The sequence below is a fragment of the Thalassophryne amazonica genome, unplaced genomic scaffold (assembly GCF_902500255.1).
Source record: "Thalassophryne amazonica unplaced genomic scaffold, fThaAma1.1, whole genome shotgun sequence".
NCBI classification, from domain to species: Eukaryota; Metazoa; Chordata; class Actinopteri; order Batrachoidiformes; family Batrachoididae; genus Thalassophryne; species Thalassophryne amazonica.
In genome coordinates this window covers 18,570-43,141 of record NW_022986456.1, presented here as the reverse complement: position 1 = coordinate 43,141, position 24,572 = coordinate 18,570, and the positions used below count along the sequence as shown (strand labels likewise).

The 24,572-nt window shown below is 42.5% G+C and overlaps 1 protein-coding gene across 1 annotated transcript in view; it reads left to right on the top strand.

Moving 5' to 3' along the window:
* Positions 1-402: 402 nt before the first annotated feature.
* The window catches only part of cntrl (centriolin), a gene marked incomplete at its 5' end in the record, with an annotated part of 36,096 nt that continues 11,926 nt past the window's right edge, over positions 403-24,572 (top strand). The window contains 5 exons of the mRNA XM_034165718.1: positions 403-491; positions 18,341-18,454; positions 18,734-18,889; positions 19,791-20,014; positions 20,888-21,071. Coding sequence (XP_034021609.1) covers positions 403-491; positions 18,341-18,454; positions 18,734-18,889; positions 19,791-20,014; positions 20,888-21,071 — 767 coding nt within the window. The remainder of the gene's footprint in view (positions 492-18,340; positions 18,455-18,733; positions 18,890-19,790; positions 20,015-20,887; positions 21,072-24,572) is intronic.

Genomic DNA, 24,572 nt, shown 5'->3' with positions numbered 1-24,572 from the left:
TAAATTCAGCATTATTTCATCATAAAAGATGGATGAAGCGATCAGAGCGCCGCGGCTATACGAGCTGCTAGCTGATGTGGTCACTGCGCGTTTGGTCATTTCAAAGCATCATGGAGTTTTGCTGAGTTTCTGCTTAAAACTGACTTTAGAACGATTTAAGAGGTTTTACTTTTATCATTTGAGGGTTAATAATCCCATTAATCCATTTGATTGCTTTTGGTGAAGAGAGTCCTTCGCAGATGTGCTGTTGTGGTCCGAAAATGACGCATGCACAGTGAAGCAAGACGGACCAATTTTTAAGGGGGGACCTTTCGGTCTGCGACACTGGCCATGAAGTCGCTGTTTAAACCCGGACGTGAAATTGCTGTTTTAAACCCGACTGTGTCTTTTCTCCTCCTGCAGGTCAGATTTTGGCAAATGAAGCTCTTCAGAGGGATTTGGAGGGAATTATCTCTGGACTCCAGGAGTATCTGCAAGGGCTCAGAGACAAAGTAATATGCCTGGCTGTGTGGTGGCACATAACATCTGCAGCGATTTGATTGGTTGCCGTTGTGTAGCCTCTGATATCATCTGGATCCTTCTGTGCTGTCTAACTTCAGGCCTGTCTCTAAACTGCCATTGTTGTCCAGACGTTTAGAGAAAGTGGTTCTCATTCAGTGGTTCTCATTTTTTGCTTTTCAGCGCCCCCCCCACGGCGCATTACAGCCCTCTTAACCTCCTGCTACTTTAAGCATTTTTTTTTATTGTAGATGTAAATTAATATTCAAAGTTTTCAGCTAGTTGACAGTAGGGCTGTACAATATGGACAAATTATTGTATCTCAATATTGTCATATAAATTGTCATGTAAATGTCACTTATATACCTGCTGTCCATATTCTTGAGCCGCTTAGGTGTGTAGGGAGAGTTCCCATGGGATAAAAAAGCTTTTCAACCTACCATCCCTGGTTCTCAAGACCAGGAACCTAAGTGGCTCTACTATCTTTTTTTTTTTTTTAAGATATTTAGGTGAACCTTAGTAAACACTAGTAGAGTTCAATTTTATTTTTTTTTTCCAATTTATTTTCCTTTATATAGCGCCAAATCACAACAGAGTTGCCTCAAGGCACTTCACACAGGTAAGGTCTAACCTTACCAACCAAATCTAAGAGTCCCACCTTAGATTTGGAATGTATAATAGAACATATACCTTACTGAATTTTCATATCAGTATGATATACGATATGACTATGATTTGACACAAAGTGCAGCAACAGTGAAAATTAAACATTCTTAAACATAACAGAAAACTGAAAGCAAATCTCTAAAACTTGATAAAACCTGTAAACAACAATCAGTTTTATTGCCAGTTTTCTTTAGACAAGTCAGGGGATGGAAACATGATAAATGATAAGAATGATAAATGATAAGAATGGTGACAAAGGTCAGTTTCATTTTGTACAGGGGTCAAAAGTTAAAGTTGCTCCATTAATTTAGCTCCAGCTGTATTTGTGCTGAATGTGATGCTTGTATCACCATTTGAAGGATTGTTTCAGTTATCTGCTGCATTAATAAGCCAACAGAACATGAACCAGCTGCTGTTTGTTAGCTTAAACATGTTTGCACTGTTAAACAGCTAACAGACAGACATGACAACATGAATTAAAGGAGAAATGCTGCTTTTAACAACCTGGACCTCATTTCTGACATAAAATACAGTCGTTTACTCACCAATATACTCACCAATATTATCACTTACTGAGGCGTTGCTGGGCCGGTAGCATAGATTTACATTTATACCTGCCCATAGTAGTGGGCGGGTATCCCAATACCCACCCACTGTGCATAAAGTGATGACGTCATAGCGTGTGCAGCCCAAGAACTGTCTGCAGACGAAAAGATGAAAAGGCGAGAAGTGTGTGTTAGTCCCAATATGGACTTGATGAGGAGGCACTGGCGAATTTGGAGAGCAGCGCAGTGCCAACTAACATGACAAAAGTTAAAGTGAGCCAACTTTTTATGTACGCATTTGCTGGGTGTCATGCATTTTGAAATGACCCACAGCCCTGATTTCCTTGTTGAAAAAATGGTATCAATAGCATTCAGAGACTAGCTGATCAATTACATGGTTGATCCAAATATAGTTCAAAGAATTCACAGTCCGGTTAATGACTTTTGAAGGTTGGAGCAGAGATAGAAAAGCACAGAGGGAGAGGAGAGAGGAGGAGATGAGACCGCCCTCGCCGGAGTCCCAAGCTCAGATTTTAATTTTAATTATATTTTAATTAATTATTCAATTCTATTTGTAGCTCTGTGTCAAGCCTTCAGTTAAGCCTTCAGTTAATTCAAAATGCTGCAGCTAGAGTGCTGACGGGGACTAGAAGGAGAGAGCATATCTCACCCATATTGGCCTCTCTTCATTGGCTTCCTGTTAATTCTAGAATGGAATTTAAAATTCTTCTTCTTACTTATAAGGTTTTGAATAATCAGGTCCCATCTTATCTTAGGGACCTCGTAGTACCATATCACCCCAATAGAGCGCTTCGCTCTCAGACTGCAGGCTTACTTGTAGTTCCTAGGGTTTGTAAGAGTAGAATGGGAGGCAGAGCCTTCAGCTTTCAGGCTCCTCTCCTGTGGAACCAGCTCCCAATTCAGATCAGGGAGACAGACACCCTCTCTACTTTTAAGATTAGGCTTAAAACTTTCCTTTTTGCTAAAGCTTATAGTTAGGGCTGGATCAGGTGACCCTGAACCATCCCTTAGTTATGCTGCTATAGACGTAGACTGCTGGGGGGTTCCCATGATGCACTGTTTCTTTCTCTTTTTGCTCTGTATGCACCACTCTGCATTTAATCATTAGTGATCGATCTCTGCTCCCCTCCACAGCATGTCTTTTTCCTGGTTCTCTCCCTCAGCCCCAACCAGTCCCAGCAGAAGACTGCCCCTCCCTGAGCCTGGTTCTGCTGGAGGTTTCTTCCTGTTAAAAGGGAGTTTTTCCTTCCCACTGTAGCCAAGTGCTTGCTCACAGGGGGTCGTTTTGACCGTTGGGGTTTTACATAATTATTGTATGGCCTTGCCTTACAATATAAAGCGCCTTGGGGCAACTGTTTGTTGTGATTTGGCGCTATATAAAAAAAAAATTGATTGATTGATTGATTATGTATTTTAGTACTATTTATTGTAATTGCTGCATTTTGAGTATCCTGTTTTATTGTGTACAGCACTTTGGTCAACCTCGGTTGTTTTAAATGTGCTCTGTAAACATAAATGAAGACTGAGTTGAGTTGATGCTGCAGTACTAGATTACACACCCTGCTGTCAGAAAATGTTTTAGTGCAGCAGATACTTCACGTTTCTGCGTGCGGCATTTTTTTTTTTTGTTACATCTCCCATTGGTGTTTATTTATTTGTTTGTCTGTTTAATTTTTTTTTATTTAACCAGGTTAATCCCATTGAGATCAAGACCTCTTTTGCATGGAGACCTGAACAATTCTAAAGTTTTCAATCCACCTAACCTGCATGTCTTTGGATGTGGGAGGAAGCCAGAGCCCCTGGAGGAAACCCACGCAAACACGGGGAGAACATGCAAACTCTACACAGAACGGCCACAGGTGGGAATCAAACCCATGACCTTCTTGCTGTGAGGCAGCAGTGCTAACCACTAAGACACCGTGCTGCTGTCTGTCTGTTAACAAGAAGTCAAAACTACTTCACAGATTCTCACCAAATTTGCACCACAGATAGACACTGGGGCACCAAAGACTCCACTGAATTTTGGAGGTGACCCGGATTCCAGATTTGCAGACGTCAGAAATGATTGACTGCTCTTGTTTTTGTTTTTTTTTCCAGGTAGGATTTGTGTATTCGTGTGTTCCACCGTATTTTGCATTTTTAACTAGTTCGTGAGTTACAGCGACTTATATTCTAGTGTGACGTATATGAAACACAGTCATCAGGATGACACCGTCTACACGTGGCAAGCTGCTCCTGTATACTGAATGAGGTCATGTGACTCACACTCACAGACTTTAAATGAAGCATTTAGATGCAAAACCCAGGAAGTCCATTAAAATCACATTTGGTTTAAAAGTTTGTCCAGCTTCCACCAGGTAAAGCCTTATTTTAAAACTAAACTGATTTGGTGGACTTCCTGGGTTTTGCATCTGAACTCTTCACAGTAGGAAAAAAAACTCATTTATTTTTAAGAAATACATTTTTCAAACTGAAAGACTACACTGTTGAATAAACAGAGAATATTAACTTTTTCTACTACTCAGAAGAACACGTGCAGAGTGTGAGAGACAAACAAGAAGAGCTCTTTAAGAGTCCTGTCAGATGTCAGTGTTTGGATGTAAGTCTCCTATTGGTTAGAGATGTTTCACAAAAGACTTTTCAAACATTTACCTCTCAAAAAAACACATCCCGGTTTACTTGTGTTTAGTCCCTGCTACATTAACATTAAATAGCTCGTCTCCTTCTGCTTCTTCACATTATAAATTCCATTTATATTTTTGTTTTAATTACATTGCACTTTTACCTCACGTGTGATCATCTGTTCAGTTGCCAAAAACACCACTTTAGTGTTTAATCCCTGCTACAATAACAATAATTATCTCATTAACTTATGCTCCATGCCAGGAAGCAGAAGGTTCAACCACATTACACCCATTCTGGTGTCTCTTCATTGGCTTCCTGTCCCTGTGAGATCAGATTTTAAGGTTCTGCTACTAGTCTATAAAATTGTTCATGGACTGGCACCTCCCTAACTAGCTGACCTAATTAAACCTTACGTACCAGCCGTGGCTTTGTGTTCTCAGGGTGCAGGACTACTTTGTGTCCCTAGGGTGAATAAGAAGTCTGTGGGTCACAGAGCTTTCTCTTATCATGCCCCTGTTCTGTGGAATGATCTCCCTGCATCAATTAAACAGTCAGATTCTGTGGAGACTTTCAAGTCCAGACTTAAGACGCACTTATTTTCCCTTTCATATGGCTAGCATACTGGCATAGTTACTATGCTTTTTACTCTTTTAATTCTTTTTTTTAGGAAACAGAGCCTGCCGCGGCCTCAACTTTATCTAAATTCTGGGTCTTTTAGTGAAGTTTAGGGCTAGTGGCCGGCGATCACCTTAGTATTTCTTCTGTTTTTCTTGTTGCTTAATGCTGATGAATTATACCTTAAATGTAGTTTTTCTGGCTGACTGATTGTTTTCTTTTTTCTCTGTCAGAAATGCAGCTGGATCTATGTGCTGGACTGGATGAGTTCTGTGGTGGATGCAGAATGGACTTTGCTGTAGGAACACATCCAGCAAGTGGCTTGATGCTCCCCCCTCCCCAACCCCGTCCCCTCCCGGCAGTGGACTGGGCGCCTGCATGGACTCTCGTCAGTTGTTGTTGTGTTGTGTTCTGTGTTCTGTGCATGACCCAAGCAGAGGGTCACCCCTTTGAGTCTGGTCTGCTTGAGGTTTCTTCCTCAAATCATCAGAGGTAGTTTTTTCTTACCACTGTCATCTGTGTTCTTGCTCTGGGGGTTGGTAAGGTTAGACCTTACTTGTGTGAAGCACCTTGAGGCAACTTTGTTCTGATTTGGCGCTACATAATCTAAATTAATTGACAATGATGTGGTAGTACCAGAAATAAATTAGACTCTGGTGCAACTTATTTGGTTTGTTTTTTCCCCCCTTCTTCATAACTTTTTTTTTGACAGGTGTGACTTCAGAAAATACAGGTCTTTCTTCTGTCTTTGCTGACCTCTGACCTGTGTGCTTTACATTTCTGCACTTGACAAACTGCACAAACTTAAGGGTCCCTTCACACATAACACGATTGAAGCCAACTAGTGCACGAAGGAGGAATCGCATTTCAATTATGAAAAAAATCAAAGCCGCCTCAAACACCTCTCCAGCTGTCACCACAACCATTCGCGCACACCAGCAGCCGAAAGACAGCAAGTGCCCTGTGAGTGCCTGTTCGACCCCCCTCTCAGCAGGTGTAGGCCAAATTCCAGGTGCCACACACGAACATCCAACACCGCTTGCTGGGCACTTAGAAAAGGTGGGGCTATTCGTGCTCCCAGCACAATAGTGGAGTGCAGATGACCACATTCGAGCTGTCTGTGAAAACTGTCAAAGTGCCACACGAGTGTGCTGTTACCAATTAATACGCATGGCTGTGACTGTGCCGAACTCCCTCCACCCCCCGACACACACACACACACACACACACACACACACACACACACACACACACACACACACACACACACACACACACACACACACGGCATGTAAGAATGCGGTGCCCACCACCACCCCTAACACAAATGGCTTGTTGGTTACGCCCCCCATGCCAGGATCGAACATTGTCAGGAGCAGCTGACATGGCTGCAGTGCAATCGCTGTCCAGCGCAGCGTGCATCTGGACAGCTGTAATTTCTAGCTGGAACACCTGACCGACATGTAGGCACAACTCAGCTGGAGGACACGTCTTGCCAACAACAACATGAACAACACCCCAGCAGTGCACAGATGTGTGGGTGGAGTCTAATGCTCTTGTCAGTTCCAGCTGACAGCGCGGCTCAGTGCACATGATCTGTTAAATTAAAAACACAGAGAACAGGACAAATAAATAAATACATACAACAATAACTACATACATAATTACATAACAAATACATAAAATAATCACATTACAAAGGAACAGAGAGTGAGGACTTTTGTCTTTGAGTTGAGTTCCTGCCTTAAGGTGGGTGTGTCTGCACAAGCCGCTGCTGGTGACATCACCTGACAACACGATACCATGAGGCGCGTGCGTGTGCATACTGTCCTCACACGGAAATACATCAAAACATATATCGCCTTTACAAAGGGCAGGAGCGACTGTCAGCGTGTACATCTGCAGGCTGATTTCAGATTTCAGACAACTTTATTGATCCCTAAAAGGGCAGTTCCGTTTACACTCCAATTACCTCAGACAAAATACAGCAATTAATCCACAATTATTACTTGTTTACCATAATAATGGCACACATCAAAATCAAAGACAACACATATACATTTGACATTGTTTATGTGCTCTAAACTTGAAGCAGTCCGTCATCCAAATTGAGGCAAAGTGGGTGAAGGCCACAGCAGGAGGGGCCCGCAACGCCCAGCTTGGGGGTTGAAGGCTGCAGCAGTAAAAATTGCGCTGCCTTCGAGATGGCAGGGAGGAAGCCAGGGTGAGGGGAGTGGAGAGACACGAGGGGTAATAGGGATGATGGGAGGGAGATATGCGTTGTGTGCAGATGAGTTAAATTTCTGTCAATTTCTGTCCGTGTGTGTGTAAAGTATGACAGCTTCTGTCCGTGTGTGTGTAATGTCTGACGTTGCTGGGCAACAGCACGCTGGAGGGAGGGGGTATGGATAGATGAGAAGGGGGAGCCAAATTCCTTCAAAAAGGCCACAGATCCTTCTGCAGGAAGAGCAGAGAATTTGGCCTTCAGGAGCCGATAAGGCTGCCATGTTGATGTTTGGCGGAGAGAGACAGAATTCCATTTACTGCACCTCTGACTGTCTAGAGTCCAAATTTATGAAGAATATTCTCTGGTCCTCAGCAACACATTCCTTTGCAATGCTCCGAGATTGTATCCATTTTGCATTTGAGTTCAAGAGTTCACGCAGTCTGAGATTACACAGCATTGCCAACTCATTAATCATGACAGCTAATGAGGGGACGAGATTCTGGAAGCAGCCATCTTGCTAGTATCCCTGTGGGTCAGGGCAGTGCCCAAACCAATCAGTGCCAAACCTCCCACCATAAAAGCGAATAGGAATGAATCCTCAACGTCTTCCACAAAGAGTCAAGCATGTCACACTCACACGTTCTCTCTCAGGCGCCGAGAGCATAGCCCGCTGGGTAGATTCCATCAGGGCACGCAGGGTCCCCCAGCCCTGATTCCTTGTTGAAAAAAAATGGTGTCAATAGCGTTGAGAGACCACCTGATCAAATTCACAGTCTGGTGAAGCTGAGACTTTGAAGGTCGGAGCAGAGATACAGAACAGAAAAAGGTGGAGAGGAGAGGGGGGGAATGCGACCGTCCTTGCTGGAGACGGTGTGGTGTCTGATGTGGTGGTGGGTGGACTTTTTTCTGGTTCCGGAGCACAGCGGTGTTCTGCTGTATCTGTTAGCTGTTTGAACTGAGCTGTTTGAGTTCTTTGAATTAACAGTCTTTTTCAAGACTTTTTAACTTTTTTTTACTTTTTCACCGTGCTCCAACGCCTAAAGAAGACCTCTAACGGTCGAAGCATCGCGACGGAGCTCTTTTATCAGCTAACCTTCATCAGCGTTGGCAAGCTAACTAGCTTGCTAACGCTTTCGTTTTTATTTTTATTTTATTTTTTAGCACTGTTGTCGTGCGTTACCTGTGCTGCTCCACAGCCTGTCCAGTGGATTTTTATTTTATTTTTGGCGCTGTTGTCGTGTGTTACCTGTGCTGCTCCACAGCCTGTCCAGTGGATTTTTATTTTATTTTTTGGCGCTGTTGTCGTGTGTTACCTGTGCTGTTCCACAGCCTGTCCAGTGGATTTTTATTTTATTTTTAGCACTGTTGTCGTGTGTTACCTGTGCTGCTCCACAGCCTGTCAGTGGATTTTTATTTTATTTTTAGCACTGTTGTCGTGTGTTACCTGTGCTGCTCCACAGCCTGTCCAGTGGATTTTTATTTTATTTTTTGGCGCTGTTGTCGTGTGTTACCTGTGCTGCTCCACAGCCTGTCCAGTGGATTTTTATTTTATTTTTTGGCGCTGTTGTCGTGTGTTACCTGTGCTGCTCCACAGCCTGTTCAGTGGATTTTTATTTTATTTTTAGCACTGTTGTCGTGTGTTACCTGTGCTGCTCCACAGCCTGTTCAGTGGATTTTTATTTTATTTTTTAGCACTGTTGTCGTGCGTTACCTGTGCTGCTCCACAGCCTGTTCAGTGGATTTTTATTTTATTTTTTAGCACTGTTGTCGTGCGTTACCTGTGCTGCTCCACAGCCTGTCCAGTGGATTTTTATTTTATTTTTTAGCACTGTTGTCGTGCGTTACCTGTGCTGCTCCACAGCCTGTTCAGTGGATTTTTATTTTATTTTTTAGCACTGTTGTCGTGCGTTACCTGTGCTGCTCCACAGCCTGTCCAGTGGATTTTTATTTTATTTTTTAGCACTGTTGTCGTGCGTTACCTGTGCTGCTCCACAGCCTGTCCAGTGGATTTTTATTTTATTTTTTAGCACTGTTGTCGTGCGTTACCTGTGCTGCTCCACAGCCTGTTCAGTGGATTTTTATTTTATTTTTTAGCACTGTTGTCGTGCGTTACCTGTGCTGCTCCACAGCCTGTCCAGTGGATTTTTATTTTATTTTTTAGCACTGTTGTCGTGCGTTACCTGTGCTGCTCCACAGCCTGTCCAGTGGATTTTTATTTTATTTTTTTAGCACTGTTGTCGTGCGTTACCTGTGCTGTTCCACAGCCTGTCCAGTGGATTTTTATTTTATTTTTTAGCACTGTTGTCGTGTGTTACCTGTGCTGCTCCACAGCCTGTCCAGTGGATTTTTATTTTATTTTTTAGCACTGTTGTCGTGTGTTACCTGTGCTGCTCCACAGCCTGTCCAGTGGATTTTTATTTTATTTTTTAGCACTGTTGTCGTGCGTTACCTGTGCTGCTCCACAGCCTGTCCAGTGGATTTTTATTTAGCGCTGTTGTCGTGCGTTACCTGTGCTGCTCCACAGCCTGTCTAGTGGATTTTTATTTTGTTTTAGCACTGTTGTCGTGCGTTACCTGTGCTGCTCCACAGCCTGTCTAGTGGATTTTTATTTTGTTTTAGCACTGTTGTTGTGCGTTACCTGTGCTGCTCCACAGCCTGTCCAGTGGATTTTTATTTTATTTTTTACCACTGTTGTCGTGCGTTGCCTGTGCTGCTCCACAGCCTGTCCAGTGGATTTTTATTTTTATTTTATTTTTTAGCACTGTTGTTGTGCGTTACCTGTGCTGCTCCACAGCCTGTCTAGTGGATTTCTATTTTGTTTTAGCACTGTTGTCGTGCGTTACCTGTGCTGCTCCACAGCCTGTCTAGTGGATTTTTATTTTGTTTTAGCACTGTTGTCGTGCGTTGCCTGTGCTGCTCCACAGCCTGTCCAGTGGATTTTTATTTTTATTTTATTTTTTAGCACTGTTGTCGTGCGTTACCTGTGCTGCTCCACAGCCTGTCTAGTGGATTTCTATTTTGTTTTAGCACTGTTGTCGTGCGTTACCTGTGCTGCTCCACAGCCTGTCTAGTGGATTTTTATTTTGTTTTAGCACTGTTGTCGTGCGTTGCCTGTGCTGCTCCACAGCCTGTCCAGTGGATTTTTATTTTATTTTATTTTTAGCACTGTTGTCGTGCGTTACCTGTGCTGCTCCACAGCCTGTTCAGTGGATTTTTATTTTATTTTTTAGCACTGTTGTCGTGCGTTACCTGTGCTGTTCCACAGCCTGTCCAGTGGATTTTTATTTTATTTTTTAGCACTGTTGTCGTGTGTTACCTGTGCTGCTCCACAGCCTGTCCAGTGGATTTTTATTTTATTTTTTAGCACTGTTGTCGTGCGTTACCTGTGCTGCTCCACAGCCTGTCCAGTGGATTTTTATTTAGCGCTGTTGTCGTGCGTTACCTGTGCTGCTCCACAGCCTGTCTAGTGGATTTTTATTTTGTTTTAGCACTGTTGTCGTGCGTTACCTGTGCTGCTCCACAGCCTGTCCAGTGGATTTTTATTTTATTTTTTACCACTGTTGTCGTGCGTTGCCTGTGCTGCTCCACAGCCTGTCCAGTGGATTTTTATTTTTATTTTATTTTTTAGCACTGTTGTTGTGCGTTACCTGTGCTGCTCCACAGCCTGTCTAGTGGATTTCTATTTTGTTTTAGCACTGTTGTCGTGCGTTACCTGTGCTGCTCCACAGCCTGTCTAGTGGATTTTTATTTTGTTTTAGCACTGTTGTCGTGCGTTGCCTGTGCTGCTCCACAGCCTGTCCAGTGGATTTTTATTTTTATTTTATTTTTTAGCACTGTTGTTGTGCGTTACCTGTGCTGCTCCACAGCCTGTCCAGTGGATTTTGATTTTATTTTTTTTGGCACTGTTGTCGTGTGTTACCTGTGCTGCTCCGCAGCCTGTCCAGTGGATTTTTATTTTATTATTTTATTTTATTTATTTATTTATTTTTTAGCACTGTTGTCGTGCGTTACCTGTGCTGCTCCACAGCCTGTCCAGTGGATTTTTATTTTATTTTTTACCACTGTTGTCGTGCGTTACCTGTGCTGCTCCACAGCCTGTCCAGTGGATTTTTATTTTTATTTTATTATTTTATTTTATTTATTTATTTATTTTTTACCACTGTTGTCGTGCGTTACCTGTGCTGCTCCACAGCCTGTCTAGTGGATTTTGATTTTATTTTAGCACTGTTGTCGTGTGTTACCTGTGCTGCTCCGCAGCCTGTCCAGTGGATTTTTATTTTATTATTTTATTTTATTTATTTATTTATTTTTTAGCACTGTTGTCGTGCGTTACCTGTGCTGCTCCACAGCCTGTCCAGTGGATTTTTATTTTATTTTTTACCACTGTTGTCGTGCGTTACCTGTGCTGCTCCACAGCCTGTCCAGTGGATTTTTATTTTTATTTTATTATTTTATTTTATTTATTTATTTATTTTTTAGCACTGTTGTCGTGCGTTACCTGTGCTGCTCCACAGCCTGTCCAGTGGATTTTTATTTTATTTTTTACCACTGTTGTCGTGCGTTACCTGTGCTGCTCCACAGCCTGTCCAGTGGATTTTTATTTTTATTTTATTATTTTATTTTATTTATTTATTTATTTTTTACCACTGTTGTCGTGCGTTACCTGTGCTGCTCCACAGCCTGTCCAGTGGATTTTTATTTTTATTTTATTATTTTATTTTATTTATTTATTTATTTTTTACCACTGTTGTCGTGCGTTACCTGTGCTGCTCCACAGCCTGTCCAGTGGATTTTTATTTTATTTTATTATTTTATTTTATTTATTTATTTATTTTTTACCACTGTTGTCGTGCGTTACCTGTGCTGCTCCACAGCCTGTCTAGTGGATTTTGATTTTATTTTAGCACTGTTGTCGTGTGTTACCTGTGCTGCTCCGCAGCCTGTCCAGTGGATTTTTATTTTATTATTTTATTTTATTTATTTATTTATTTTTTAGCACTGTTGTCGTGCGTTACCTGTGCTGCTCCACAGCCTGTCCAGTGGATTTTTATTTTATTTTTTACCACTGTTGTCGTGCGTTACCTGTGCTGCTCCACAGCCTGTCCAGTGGATTTTTATTTTTATTTTATTATTTTATTTTATTTATTTATTTATTTTTTAGCACTGTTGTCGTGCGTTACCTGTGCTGCTCCACAGCCTGTCCAGTGGATTTTTATTTTATTTTTTACCACTGTTGTCGTGCGTTACCTGTGCTGCTCCACAGCCTGTCCAGTGGATTTTTATTTTTATTTTATTATTTTATTTATTTATTTATTTATTTTTTACCACTGTTGTCGTGCGTTACCTGTGCTGCTCCACAGCCTGTCCAGTGGATTTTTATTTTATTTTTTAGCACTGTTGTCGTGCGTTACCTGTGCTGCTCCACAGCCTGTCCAGTGGATTTTTATTTTATTTTTTACCACTGTTGTCGTGCGTTACCTGTGCTGCTCCACAGCCTGTCCAGTGGATTTTGATTTTTATTTTATTTTTTTGGGCGCTGTTGTCGTGCGTTACCTGTGCTGCTCCACAGCCTGTCCAGTGGATTTTATTTAGCGCTGTTGTCGTGCGTTACCTGTGCTGCTCCACAGCCTGTCTAGTGGATTTTTATTTTGTTTTAGCACTGTTGTCGTGCGTTGCCTGTGCTGCTCCACAGCCTGTCCAGTGGATTTTTATTTTTATTTTATTTTTTAGCACTGTTGTTGTGCGTTACCTGTGCTGCTCCACAGCCTGTCTAGTGGATTTTTATTTTGTTTTAGCACTGTTGTCGTGCGTTACCTGTGCTGCTCCACAGCCTGTCTAGTGGATTTTTATTTTGTTTTAGCACTGTTGTTGTGCGTTACCTGTGCTGCTCCACAGCCTGTCCAGTGGATTTTTATTTTTATTTTATTTTTTAGCACTGTTGTTGTGCGTTACCTGTGCTGCTCCACAGCCTGTCCAGTGGATTTTTATTTTTATTTTATTTTATAGCACTGTTGTTGTGCGTTACCTGTGCTGCTCCACAGCCTGTCCAGTGGATTTTTATTTTTATTTTATTTTTTAGCACTGTTGTTGTGCGTTACCTGTGCTGCTTTACAGCCTGTCCAGTGGATTTTTATTTTTATTTTATTTTATTTTTTAGCACTGTTGTTGTGCGTTACCTGTGCTGCTCCACAGCCTGTCTAGTGGATTTTTATTTTATTTTAGCACTGTTGTCGTGCGTTACCTGTGCTGCTCCACAGCCTGTCTAGTGTCGGATTCCCTGTTTGGGAATCCGCTAGCTTAGCGTAGCTACTAGCTCTTAGCCGTTTTAGCATGGCGGCTTCTCCTGTCTCTCCCGTACTTTTCTGCTCTGGGTGTGAAATGTTTAGTTATTCCTCGGCCTCTTTTAGCAGTAACGGTACATGTAATAAGTGCAGCTTATTCGTAGCTTTGGAGGCCAGGCTGGGCGAATTGGTGGCTCGGCTCCGCACCGTGGAAAATTCTACAGCTAGCCAGGCCCCTGTAGTCGGTGCGGACCAAGGTAGCTTAGCCGCCGTTAGTTCCCCCCTGGCAGACCCCGTGCAGTCGGGAAGGCAGGCTGACTGGGTGACTGTGAGGAGGAAGCGTAGCCCTAAACAGAAGCCCCGTGTACACCGTCAACCCGTTCACATCTCTAACCGTTTTTCCCCACTCGACGATACACTCGCCGAGGATCAAACTCTGGTTATTGGCGACTCTGTTTTGAGAAATGTGAAGTTAGCGACACCAGCAACCATTGTCAATTGTCTTCCGGGGGCCAGAGCAGGCGACATCGAAGGACATTTGAAATTGCTGGCTAAGGCTAAGCGTAAATTTGGTAAGATTGTAATTCACGTCGGCAGTAATGACACTCGGTTACGCCAATCGGAGGTCACTAAAATTAACATTGAATCGGTGTGTAACTTTGCAAAAACAATGTCGGACTCTGTTGTTTTCTCTGGGCCCCTCCCCAATCAGACCGGGAGTGACATGTTTAGCCGCATGTTCTCCTTGAATTGCTGTCTGTCTGAGTGGTGTCCAAAAAATGAGGTGGGCTTCATTGATAATTGGCAAAGCTTCTGGGGAAAACCTGGTCTTGTTAGGAGAGACGGCATCCATCCCACTTTAGAGGGAGCAGCTCTCATTTCTAGAAATCTGGCCAATTTTTTGGGATCCTCCAAACTGTGACTGTCTAGCGTTGGGACCAGGAGGCAGAGCTGTGGTCTTATACACCTCTCTGCAGCTTCTCTCCCCCTGCCATCCCCCTATTACCCCATCCCCGTAGAGACGGTGCCTGCTCCCAGACCACCAATAACTAGCAAAAATCTATTTAAGCATAAAAATTCAAAAAGAAAAAATAATATAGCACCTTCAATTGCACCACAGACTAAAACAGTTAAATGTGGTCTATTAAACATTAGGTCTCTTTCTTCTAAGTCCCTGTTGGTAAATGATATAATAATTGATCAACGTATTGATTTATTCTGCCTAACAGAAACTTGGTTACAGCAGGATGAATATGTTAGTTTAAATGAGTCAACACCCCCGAGTCACACTAACTGTCAGAATGCTCGTAGCACGGGCCGGGGCGGAGGATTAGCAGCAATCTTCCATTCCAGCTTATTAATTAATCAAAAACCTAGACAGAGCTTTAATTCATTTGAAAGCTTGTCTCTTAGTCTTGTCCATCCAAATTGGAAGTCCCAAAAACCAGTTTTATTTGTTATTATCTATCGTCCACCTGGTCGTTACTGTGAGTTTCTCTGTGAATTTTCAGACCTTTTGTCTGACTTAGTGCTTAGCTCAGATAAGATAATTATAGTGGGCGATTTTAACATCCACACAGATGCTGAGAATGACAGCCTCAACACTGCATTTAATCTATTATTAGACTCTATCGGCTTTGCTCAAAAAGTAAATGAGTCCACCCACCACTTTAATCATATTTTAGATCTTGTTCTGACTTATGGTATGGAAATAGAAGACTTAACAGTATTCCCTGAAAACTCCCTTTTGTCTGATCATTTTTTAATAACATTTACATTTACCCTGATGGACTACCCTGCAGTGGGGAATAAGTTTCATTACACTAGAAGTCTTTCAGAAAGCGCTGTAACTAGGTTTAAGGATATGATTCCTTCTTTATGTTCTCTAATGTCATATACCAACACAGAGCAGAGTAGCTACCTAAACTCTGTAAGGGAGTTAGAGTATCTTGTCAATAGTTTTACATCCTCATTGAAGACAACTTTGGATGCTGTAGCTCCTCTGAAAAAGAGAGCTTTAAATCAGAAGTGTCTGACTCCGTGGTATAACTCACAAACTCGTAGCTTAAAGCAGATAACCCGTAAGTTGGAGAGGAAATGGCGTCTCACTAATTTAGAAGATCTTCACTTAGCCTGGAAAAAGAGTTTGTTGCTCTATAAGAAAGCCCTTCGTGAAGCTAGGACATCTTTCTACTCATCACTAATTGAAGAAAATAAGAACAACCCCAGGTTTCTTTTCAGCACTGTAGCCAGGCTGACAAAGAGTCAGAGCTCTATTGAGCTGAGTATTCCATTAACTTTAACTAGTAATGACTTCATGACTTTCTTTGCTAACAAAATTTTGACTATTAGAGAAAAAATTACTCATAACCATCCCAAAGATGTATCGTTATCTTTGGCTGCTTTCAGTGATGCCGGTATTTGGTTAGACTCTTTCTCTCCGATTGTTCTGTCTGAGTTATTTTCATTAGTTACTTCATCCAAACCATCAACATGCTTATTAGACCCCATTCCTGCCAGGCTGCTCAAGGAAGTCCTACCATTATTTAATGCTTCAATCTTAAATATGATCAATCTATCTTTGTTAGTTGGTTATGTACCACAGGCCTTTAAGGTGGCAGTAATTAAACCATTACTTAAAAAGCCATCACTTGACCCAGCTATCTTAGCTAATTATAGGCCAATCTCCAACCTTCCTTTTCTCTCAAAGATTCTTGAGAGGGTAGTTGTAAAACAGCTAACTGATCATCTGCAGAGGAATGGTCTATTTGAAGAGTTTCAGTCAGGTTTTAGAATTCATCATAGTACAGAAACAGCATTAGTGAAGGTTACAAATGATCTTCTTATGGCTTCGGACAGTGGACTTATCTCTGTGCTTGTTCTGTTGGACCTCAGTGCTGCTTTTGATACTGTTGACCATAAAATTTTATTACAGAGATTAGAGCATGTCATAGGTATTAAAGGCATTGCGCTGCGGTGGTTTGAATCATATTTGTCTAATAGATTACAGTTTGTTCATGTAAATGGGGAATCTTCTTCACAGACTAAAGTTAATTATGGAGTTCCACAAGGTTCTGTGCTAGGACCAATTTTATTCACTTTATACATGCTTCCCTTGGGCAGTATTATTAGACGGTATTGCTTAAATTTTCATTGTTACGCAGATGATACCCAGCTTTATCTATCCATGAAGCCAGAGGATACGCACCAATTAGCTAAACTGCAGGATTGTCTTACAGACATAAAGACATGGATGACCTCTAATTTCCTGCTTTTAAACTCAGATAAAACTGAAGTTATTGTACTTGGCCCCACAAATCTTAGAAGCATGGTGTCTAACCAGATCGTTACTCTGGATGGCATTTCCCTGATCTCTAGTAATACTGTGAGAAATCTTGGAGTTATTTTTGATCAGGATATGTCATTCAAAGCGCATATTAAACAAATATGTAGGACTGCCTTTTTGCATTTACGCAATATCTCTAAAATCAGAAAGGTCTTGTCTCAGAGTGATGCTGAAAAACTAATTCATGCATTTGTTTCCTCTAGGCTGGACTATTGTAATTCATTATTATCAGGTTGTCCTAAAAGTTCCCTAAAAAGCCTTCAGTTGGTTCAGAATGCTGCAGCTAGAGTACTGACGGGGACTAGCAGGAGAGAGCATATCTCACCCGTGTTGGCCTCCCTTCATTGGCTTCCTGTTAATGCTAGAATAGAATTTAAAATTCTTCTTCTTACTTATAAGGTTTTGAATAATCAGGTCCCATCTTATCTTAGGGACCTCGTAGTACCATATTACCCCGTTAGAGCGCTTCGCTCTCAGACTGCGGGCTTACTTGTAGTTCCTAGGGTTTGTAAGAGTAGAATGGGAGGCAGAGCCTTCAGCTTTCAGGCTCCTCTCCTGTGGAACCAGCTCCCAATTCAGATCAGGGAGACAGATACCCTCTCTACTTTTAAGATTAGGCTTAAAACTTTCCTTTTCGCTAAGGCTTATAGTTAGGGCTGGATCGGGTGACCCTGGACCATCCCTTGGTTATGTTGCTTTAGACGTAGACTGTGTTTCATAATTATTGTATGGCCTTGCCTTGCAATGTGGAGCGCCTTGGGGCAACTGTTTGTTGTGATTTGGCGCTATACAAGAAAAAAGTTGATTGATTGATTGACCCAACCTGTACTGTACAACCCGATGAAAAGGCTGTGCCATGTGAAAAGGAACCGTCTGATCGGCTGTACACTCAGCTGGCAATCTGAATGTTACATCACCCATGTGAGCTATGATCCACATGACGTGATGTCCTTCGGCGCGATGGTCACATGGACATGCAGGCCCAGCATGATAAGACATGACATGATAAGGGTGCACTGCTTCATTCATGTCATTCTATGACTGCACATCTATGACTGTGGGTCATCTACAGAGGAACAGAAGGATCATACTTGTGTTGTCTGCTCAATAAAAGGGATTAAATATTAGAAATTGTGGTGATTTTTTTGTGTGTTTTTTTTCGCCAACAGCAGCGGTGCGATATGGTATCACATGTTCCGCGTGCTCGCACTGTGCTTTAGCACGAAACCGTCACCATGGTATTGCGCATGCCTGTCCAACAGTGTGTCCCTCTCGACAGCAGGTGGAACTTTTCGCAGTTCCCCATTTTGTTTTTGTTTGCGTTTTTTTGCCCAGTTTCTGCTTCTTTCATCCAATGTGGTGTTATGTGTGAAGGGACCATAAAGTTGTCCAAAGACTAAAAAGTTCACTTGTGTTGTTTTTCTGTTTAATATTCTGACTTTTGTCACATGTGAGGAACCTGAAGTCTTCGGTGTCTCGTGTGAATGTCGCTGATGTGACTCCCGCTGTGTTTCAGGCCCGATGCGCTCGTCAGCAGGTCGACAGGCTGCAGACTGAAAACCAGGCCCTGCAGCGCCACCTGGAGGACTTGCAGGGGCAGATGGATGATGCTGCCAGGATCCACAAACAGGTCAGAGACAGAAAGAGGATTTGAACTGGACGTCCTCCTCATAGACCACGCGGTGACTTATCAGTGTGTGTGAACAGCACTGTGTAAACATTTTAGTACATTTAGTGTGTAAAAATAATTAATTAATAATTAAAAAGCTGCTAAATGTCTGATGTTTCTAAATTACTAAACTTATTTTTGCAGCATAGTTCAAAGTCAGGCTGTATTTAATCACATTTTTAAAGCTCATTTTAAGAATAAATCAAAGTAATGTTTGCGTTTTCTTCATGTTGTGTGTAGGACATGACTGTCCAGCAGGAGGAGCTGTTGTCCTTGCGGCAGGAAGTCGAGGCTCTGAGAGACAGTCAGCTTCAAAGCAGCAGAAAGGAGGCGGAGCTTGATGCAGAGCTTCAACATCTGAGGGAGGAGCTAAACCAGCAGATGACACTGGGACAGGTAACCTGGAGACAGCCGTCTCACCGCGAAGTTTCAGTGCCAATTTTATTGACCATCATTGTGGATGGGCGGAGCCAGAAGGTCGGTGATGTCACAACGTCTGGGTTCACACAATAAAAATAAGTCCAGTGTGAATCCTCTGAGGGGAAAAGAAGCAGAGCCCAGATTTCCACTGACCCGGGTCTGGACTGCAGCAACACGGTCCACATGTACCAGAAGACCTCCAGAGGACAATGCACTCCGATCAACCATCTCACCTGAGCTACAAAACGTTCCACCCTGATGACCTCGCTCTGACTCCAACCACCCAAAAACAGGACCCGGCACCCTGAGACCCACGACGTCTTACTTCCTCACGTTCACAGAGCACATGTAGGACAAGAAGATGAAACCACACTGCAGCTCCAAGTGGGCCACTGTGTCTCAGCACCGTTCCTCCTCAACTTCAGGTTCAGGGATCAGTCTCCAGACCTGAACTTTCCCAGCCAAGAAGACCAGTAACTGGATCCAGCTGCCTGTCCAGTGGTACAGTTCCTAGAGGTTGGTGACCAGAAACCGCTGTGTTCCTGGAGGGATGACCTGAGTGACCTCTGACGTGCAACGTTTCCACAAGTCCTCAAACATCAGACCAGAGTGACGCTTCTGTTGGCAACAAACAATCTTTACGAGATCGAGTCCCTGTCTTTTACAGTGACAACACCCTGCTCACGATCACAGGCGAGCTCACGCTAAGTGGTTTCCTCTGCGTTCCATGCAGCTTTAGTGGTGTTCAAGGACTGTGGGTCCCGGGTCAGATACGAGCTTCTGGGCCCAGAGTCTGAATACTGGTTTCTCCTGCCTGAGTATCCTACAGCAAGAAGCTGATATATGTGTGTGTGTGTGTGTCTCCTTCTCCTTACAGGAGGACAATGCAAGTCTCCTGAAAACTGTTGAAAAACTTCAGGACCAGCTAGACCAGAGCAGAACCCAGCACACAGAATCCAAAACCCAGTTACAGCAGACCAGGTCCCAGCTGGATCAGACCAGGTCCCAGCTGGATCAGACCAGGTCCCAGCTGGATCAGGTCACCGCAGCCATGTTGGACTCTGATGAGCTGGGCCTGACCACAGGGGAAAGAAACTGCAGGTACTACAGTAAAACCACAGTACTGAAGTATTACTGTCGGACACTAATACTTCAGTAAATCTACAGAGGGGAGGTGATGGTCTAGTGGTTAAGGTGTTGGGCTTGAGTCCAGAAGATCATGGGTTCAAATCCTGGACTGAAGCCCAGAAGATCATGGGTTCAAATCCCTGCCTGACTGTTAAATCACTAAGGGCCCTTGGGCAAGGTTTTTAATCCCCTAGTTGCTCCCGGTGTGTAGTGAGCGCCTTGTATGGCAGCACCCTGACATTGGGGTGAATGTGAGGCATAATTGTAAAGCGCTTTGAGCGTCTGATGCAGATGGAAAAGCGCTATATAAATGCAGTCCATTTACTGTCGGATCAGAAGGATAAACGTGTAAAAAGAAAAAACTGCAGAACTTTCAGCTGTAAATTTGAGCTGCTGAGATGAATCACTCACATAAACAAAGTCGGTCATGATGTTGATGTTGTGCGTCAGACTTTTGAAGCGAGTCCTTCGAGTGTCGCACTGAAGTCACGTTTGGAAAACAAATGGTCCAAGGTGGATTTGGTTCTGGATGAACGGAGCGCGGTTCTCCATCCTCGTCCCGGCGCGTCCAGCAGGAGATAAACCAATGAAAAGACGTGAATAACGGTGATTACTGTGATGAATTTAAGGAGTCACAACATTGATTTTAATAACAAAGATCAAACAAATGCAGAAAAAAATATCGTTTTTTGCCATTTTTGTTTTGGAGAATTTAAAATGATTGAGTTGAAATTTGTAATTAGGCTGTTTTGTCCTTTAATGAAGTGTAATAATCTAAAATGAATGAAAACATGAAAGTGAGGTGTTTTGTTTAAAACTGCTCAAATATCATCCTGTTGCGTACAGGTTCATTGGTCCTGATGAGGAGCAGACTAGGACTAACAGAGAGCAGGTCCAGCAGGACCCCGATCAGGATTGGGCATCCTGGGGTGGAGCTGAGGACTCAGAGCAGAGACCAGAGGAGCTGCAGAGACTCCGAGTCAAACTGCAGAGGACTCGGAGCAGAAACAGACGCGTCCAGCGGAGTCTGGTCAGGAGCCCGACCTGTCAGTCACACTGTTTTCAGGACCAGAAACCAGAAGGTTTTACCGGCGTGCAAATATGCTCATGAAATTTAAAATTTTCAATCAATCAATCAATTTTTTTTTTATATAGCGCCAAATCACAACAAACAGCTGCCCCAAGGCGCTCTATATTGCAAGGCAAGGCCATACAACAATTATGTAAAACCCCAACGGTCAAAACGACCCCCTGTGAGCAAGCACTTGGCTACAGTGGGAAGGAAAAACTCCCTTTTAACAGGAAGAAACCTCCAGCAGAACCAGGCTCAGGGAGGGGCAGTCTTCTGCTGGGACTGGTTGGGGCTGAGGGAGAGAACCAGGAAAAAGACATGCTGTGGAGGGGAGCAGAGATCAATCACTAATGATTAAATGCAGAGTGGTGCATACAGAGCAAAAAGAGAAAGAAACAGTGCATCATGGGAACCCCCCAGCAGTCTACGTCTATAGCAGCATAACTAAGGGATGGTTTAGGGTCACCTGATCCAGCCCTAACTATAAGCTTTAGCAAAAAGGAAAGTTTTAAGCCTAATCTTAAAAGTAGAGAGGGTGTCTGTCTCCCTGATCTGAATTGGGAGCTGGTTCCACAGGAGAGGAGCCTGAAAGCTGAAGGCTCTGCCTCCCATTCTACTCTTACAAACCCTAGGAACTACAAGTAAGCCTGCAGTCTGAGAGCGAAGCGCTCTATTGGGGTGATATGGTACTACGAGGTCCCTAAGATAAGATGGGACCTGATTATTCAAAACCTTATAAGTAAGAAGAAGAATTTTAAATTCTATTCTAGAATTAACAGGAAGCCAATGAAGAGAGGCCAATATGGGTGAGATATGCTCTCTCCTTCTAGTCCCCGTCAGTACTCTAGCTGCAGCATTTTGAATTAACTGAAGGCTTTTTAGGGAACTTTTAGGACAACCTGATAATAATGAATTACAATAGTCCAGCCTAGAGGAAATAAATGCATGAATTAGTTTTTCAGCATCACTCTGAGACAAGACCTTTCTGATTTTAGAGATATTGCGTAAATGCAAAAAAGCAGTCCTACATATTTGTTTAATATGCGCTTTGAATGACATATCCTGATCAAAAATGACTCCAAGATTTCTCACAGTATTACTAGAGGTCAGGGTAATGCCATCCAGAGTAAGGATCTGGTTAGACACCATGTTTCTAAGATTTGTGGGGCCAAGTACAATAACTTCAGATTTATCTGAGTTTAAAAGCAGGAAATTAGAGGTCATCCATGTCTTTATGTCTGTAAGACAATCCTGCAGTTTAGCTAATTGGTGTGTGTCCTCTGGCTTCATGGATAGATAAAGCTGGGTATCATCTGCGTAACAATGAAAATTTAAGCAATACCGTCTAATAATACTGCCTAAGGGAAGCATGTATAAAGTGAATAAAATTGGTCCTAGCACAGAACCTTGTGGAACTCCATAATTAACTTTAGTCTGTGAAGAAGATTCCCCATTTACATGAACAAATTGTAATCTATTAAACAAATATGATTCAAACCACCGCAGCGCAGTGCCTTTAATACCTATGGCATGCTCTAATCTCTGTAATAAAATTTTATGGTCAACAGTATCAAAAGCAGCACTGAGGTCTAACAGAACAAGCACAGAGATGAGTCCACTGTCCGAGGCCATAAGAAGATCATTTGTAACCTTTACTAATGCTGTTTCTGTACTATGATGAATTCTAAAACCTGACTGAAACTCTTCAAATAGACCATTCCTCTGCAGATGATCAGTTAGCTGTTTTACAACTACCCTTTCAAGAATTTTTGAGAGAAAAGGAAGGTTGGAGATTGGCCTATAATTAGCTAAGATAGCTGGGTCAAGTGATGGCTTTTTAAGTAATGGTTTAATTACTTATAACTAATGAAAATAACTCAGACAGAACAATCGGAGAGAAAGAGTCTAACCAAATACCGGCATCACTGAAAGCAGCCAAAGATAACGATACGTCTTTGGGATGGTTATGAGTAATTTTTTCTCTAATAGTTAAAATTTTGTTAGCAAAGAAAGTCATGAAGTCATTACTAGTTAAAGTTAATGGAATACTCAGCTCAATAGAGCTCTGACTCTTTGTCAGCCTGGCTACAGTGCTGAAAAGAAACCTGGGGTTGTTCTTATTTTCTTCAATTAGTGATGAGTAGAAAGATGTCCTAGCTTTACGGAGGGCTTTTTTATAGAGCAACAGACTCTTTTTCCAGGCTAAATTTTGTACAGTTTAGTCTTAAAACTTCTATTATAGTATTTTTAAAAACTTAACATTTTGTGATTTTAAAATATTTTTTGCAGTATTATTAAAGCAATACTTTTCAAATTGGGCTCTATGCCACTAGGAGAGGTGCAGCACTAAGTTTCAGTTAATTTTATGAAACTTGCAATTTATTTAATGCACACTTTCAAAATTAAACTTATCTGACTTAAAAGTTTATTATTTACTGAAACATATTCAAGTGGTTCATATACAGCACATCCGGAAAGTATTCACAGCACTTCACTTTTTCCAAATTTTGTTATGTTACAGTCTTATTACAAAATGGATAAAAAAAATTCTTCACAATTCTACTCACAGTACCCCATAATAACAATGTGGAAAAGTTTTTTTGTTGTTGTTGAGATTTGTGCAAATTTATTAAAAATAAGCAAACTAAGAAATCACATGTACATAAGTATCCACAGTCTTTGCCATGAAGCTCAAAATTGAGTTTAGGTGCCTCCTGTTTCCACTGATCATCCTTGAGATGTTTCTACACCTTAATTGGAGTCCACCTGGGGTAAAGTCAATGGATTGGACATGATTTGGAAAGACACACACCTGTCTACATATAAGGTCCCACACTTGACAGTCAGAGCACAAACCAAGCATGAAGTCAAAGGAATTGTCTGTAGAGCTCTGAGACAGGATTGTCTGGAGGCACAAATCTGTGGAAGGGTACAGAAACATTTCTGATGCTTTGAAGGTCCCAATGAGCACAGTGGCCTCCATCATCTGTAAATGGAAGAAGTTCAGCTCTACCAGGACTCTTCCTAGAGCTGTCCGCCCATCTAAACTGAGCGATAGGGGGAGAAGGGCCTTAGTCAGGGAGATGACCAAGAACCTGATGGTCACTCTGTCAGACCTCCAGCATTCCTCTGTGGAGAGAGGAGAACCTTCCAGAAGGACAACCATTTCTGCAGCAATCCACCAATCAGGCCTGTATGGCAGAGTGTCCAGACGGAAGCCACTCCTTAGTAAAAGGCACATGGCAGCCCACCTGGAGTTTGACAAAAGGCACCTGAAGGACTCTCAGACCAGGAGAAACAAAATTCTCTGGTCTGATGAGACAAAGATTGAACTCTTTGGCATCATGTTTGGAGGAAACCAGACACCATCCCTACAGTGAAGCATGGTGGTGGCAGCATCATGCTGTGGGGATGTTTTTCAGCAGCAGGAATGGGGAGACTAGTCAGGATTGAGGGAAA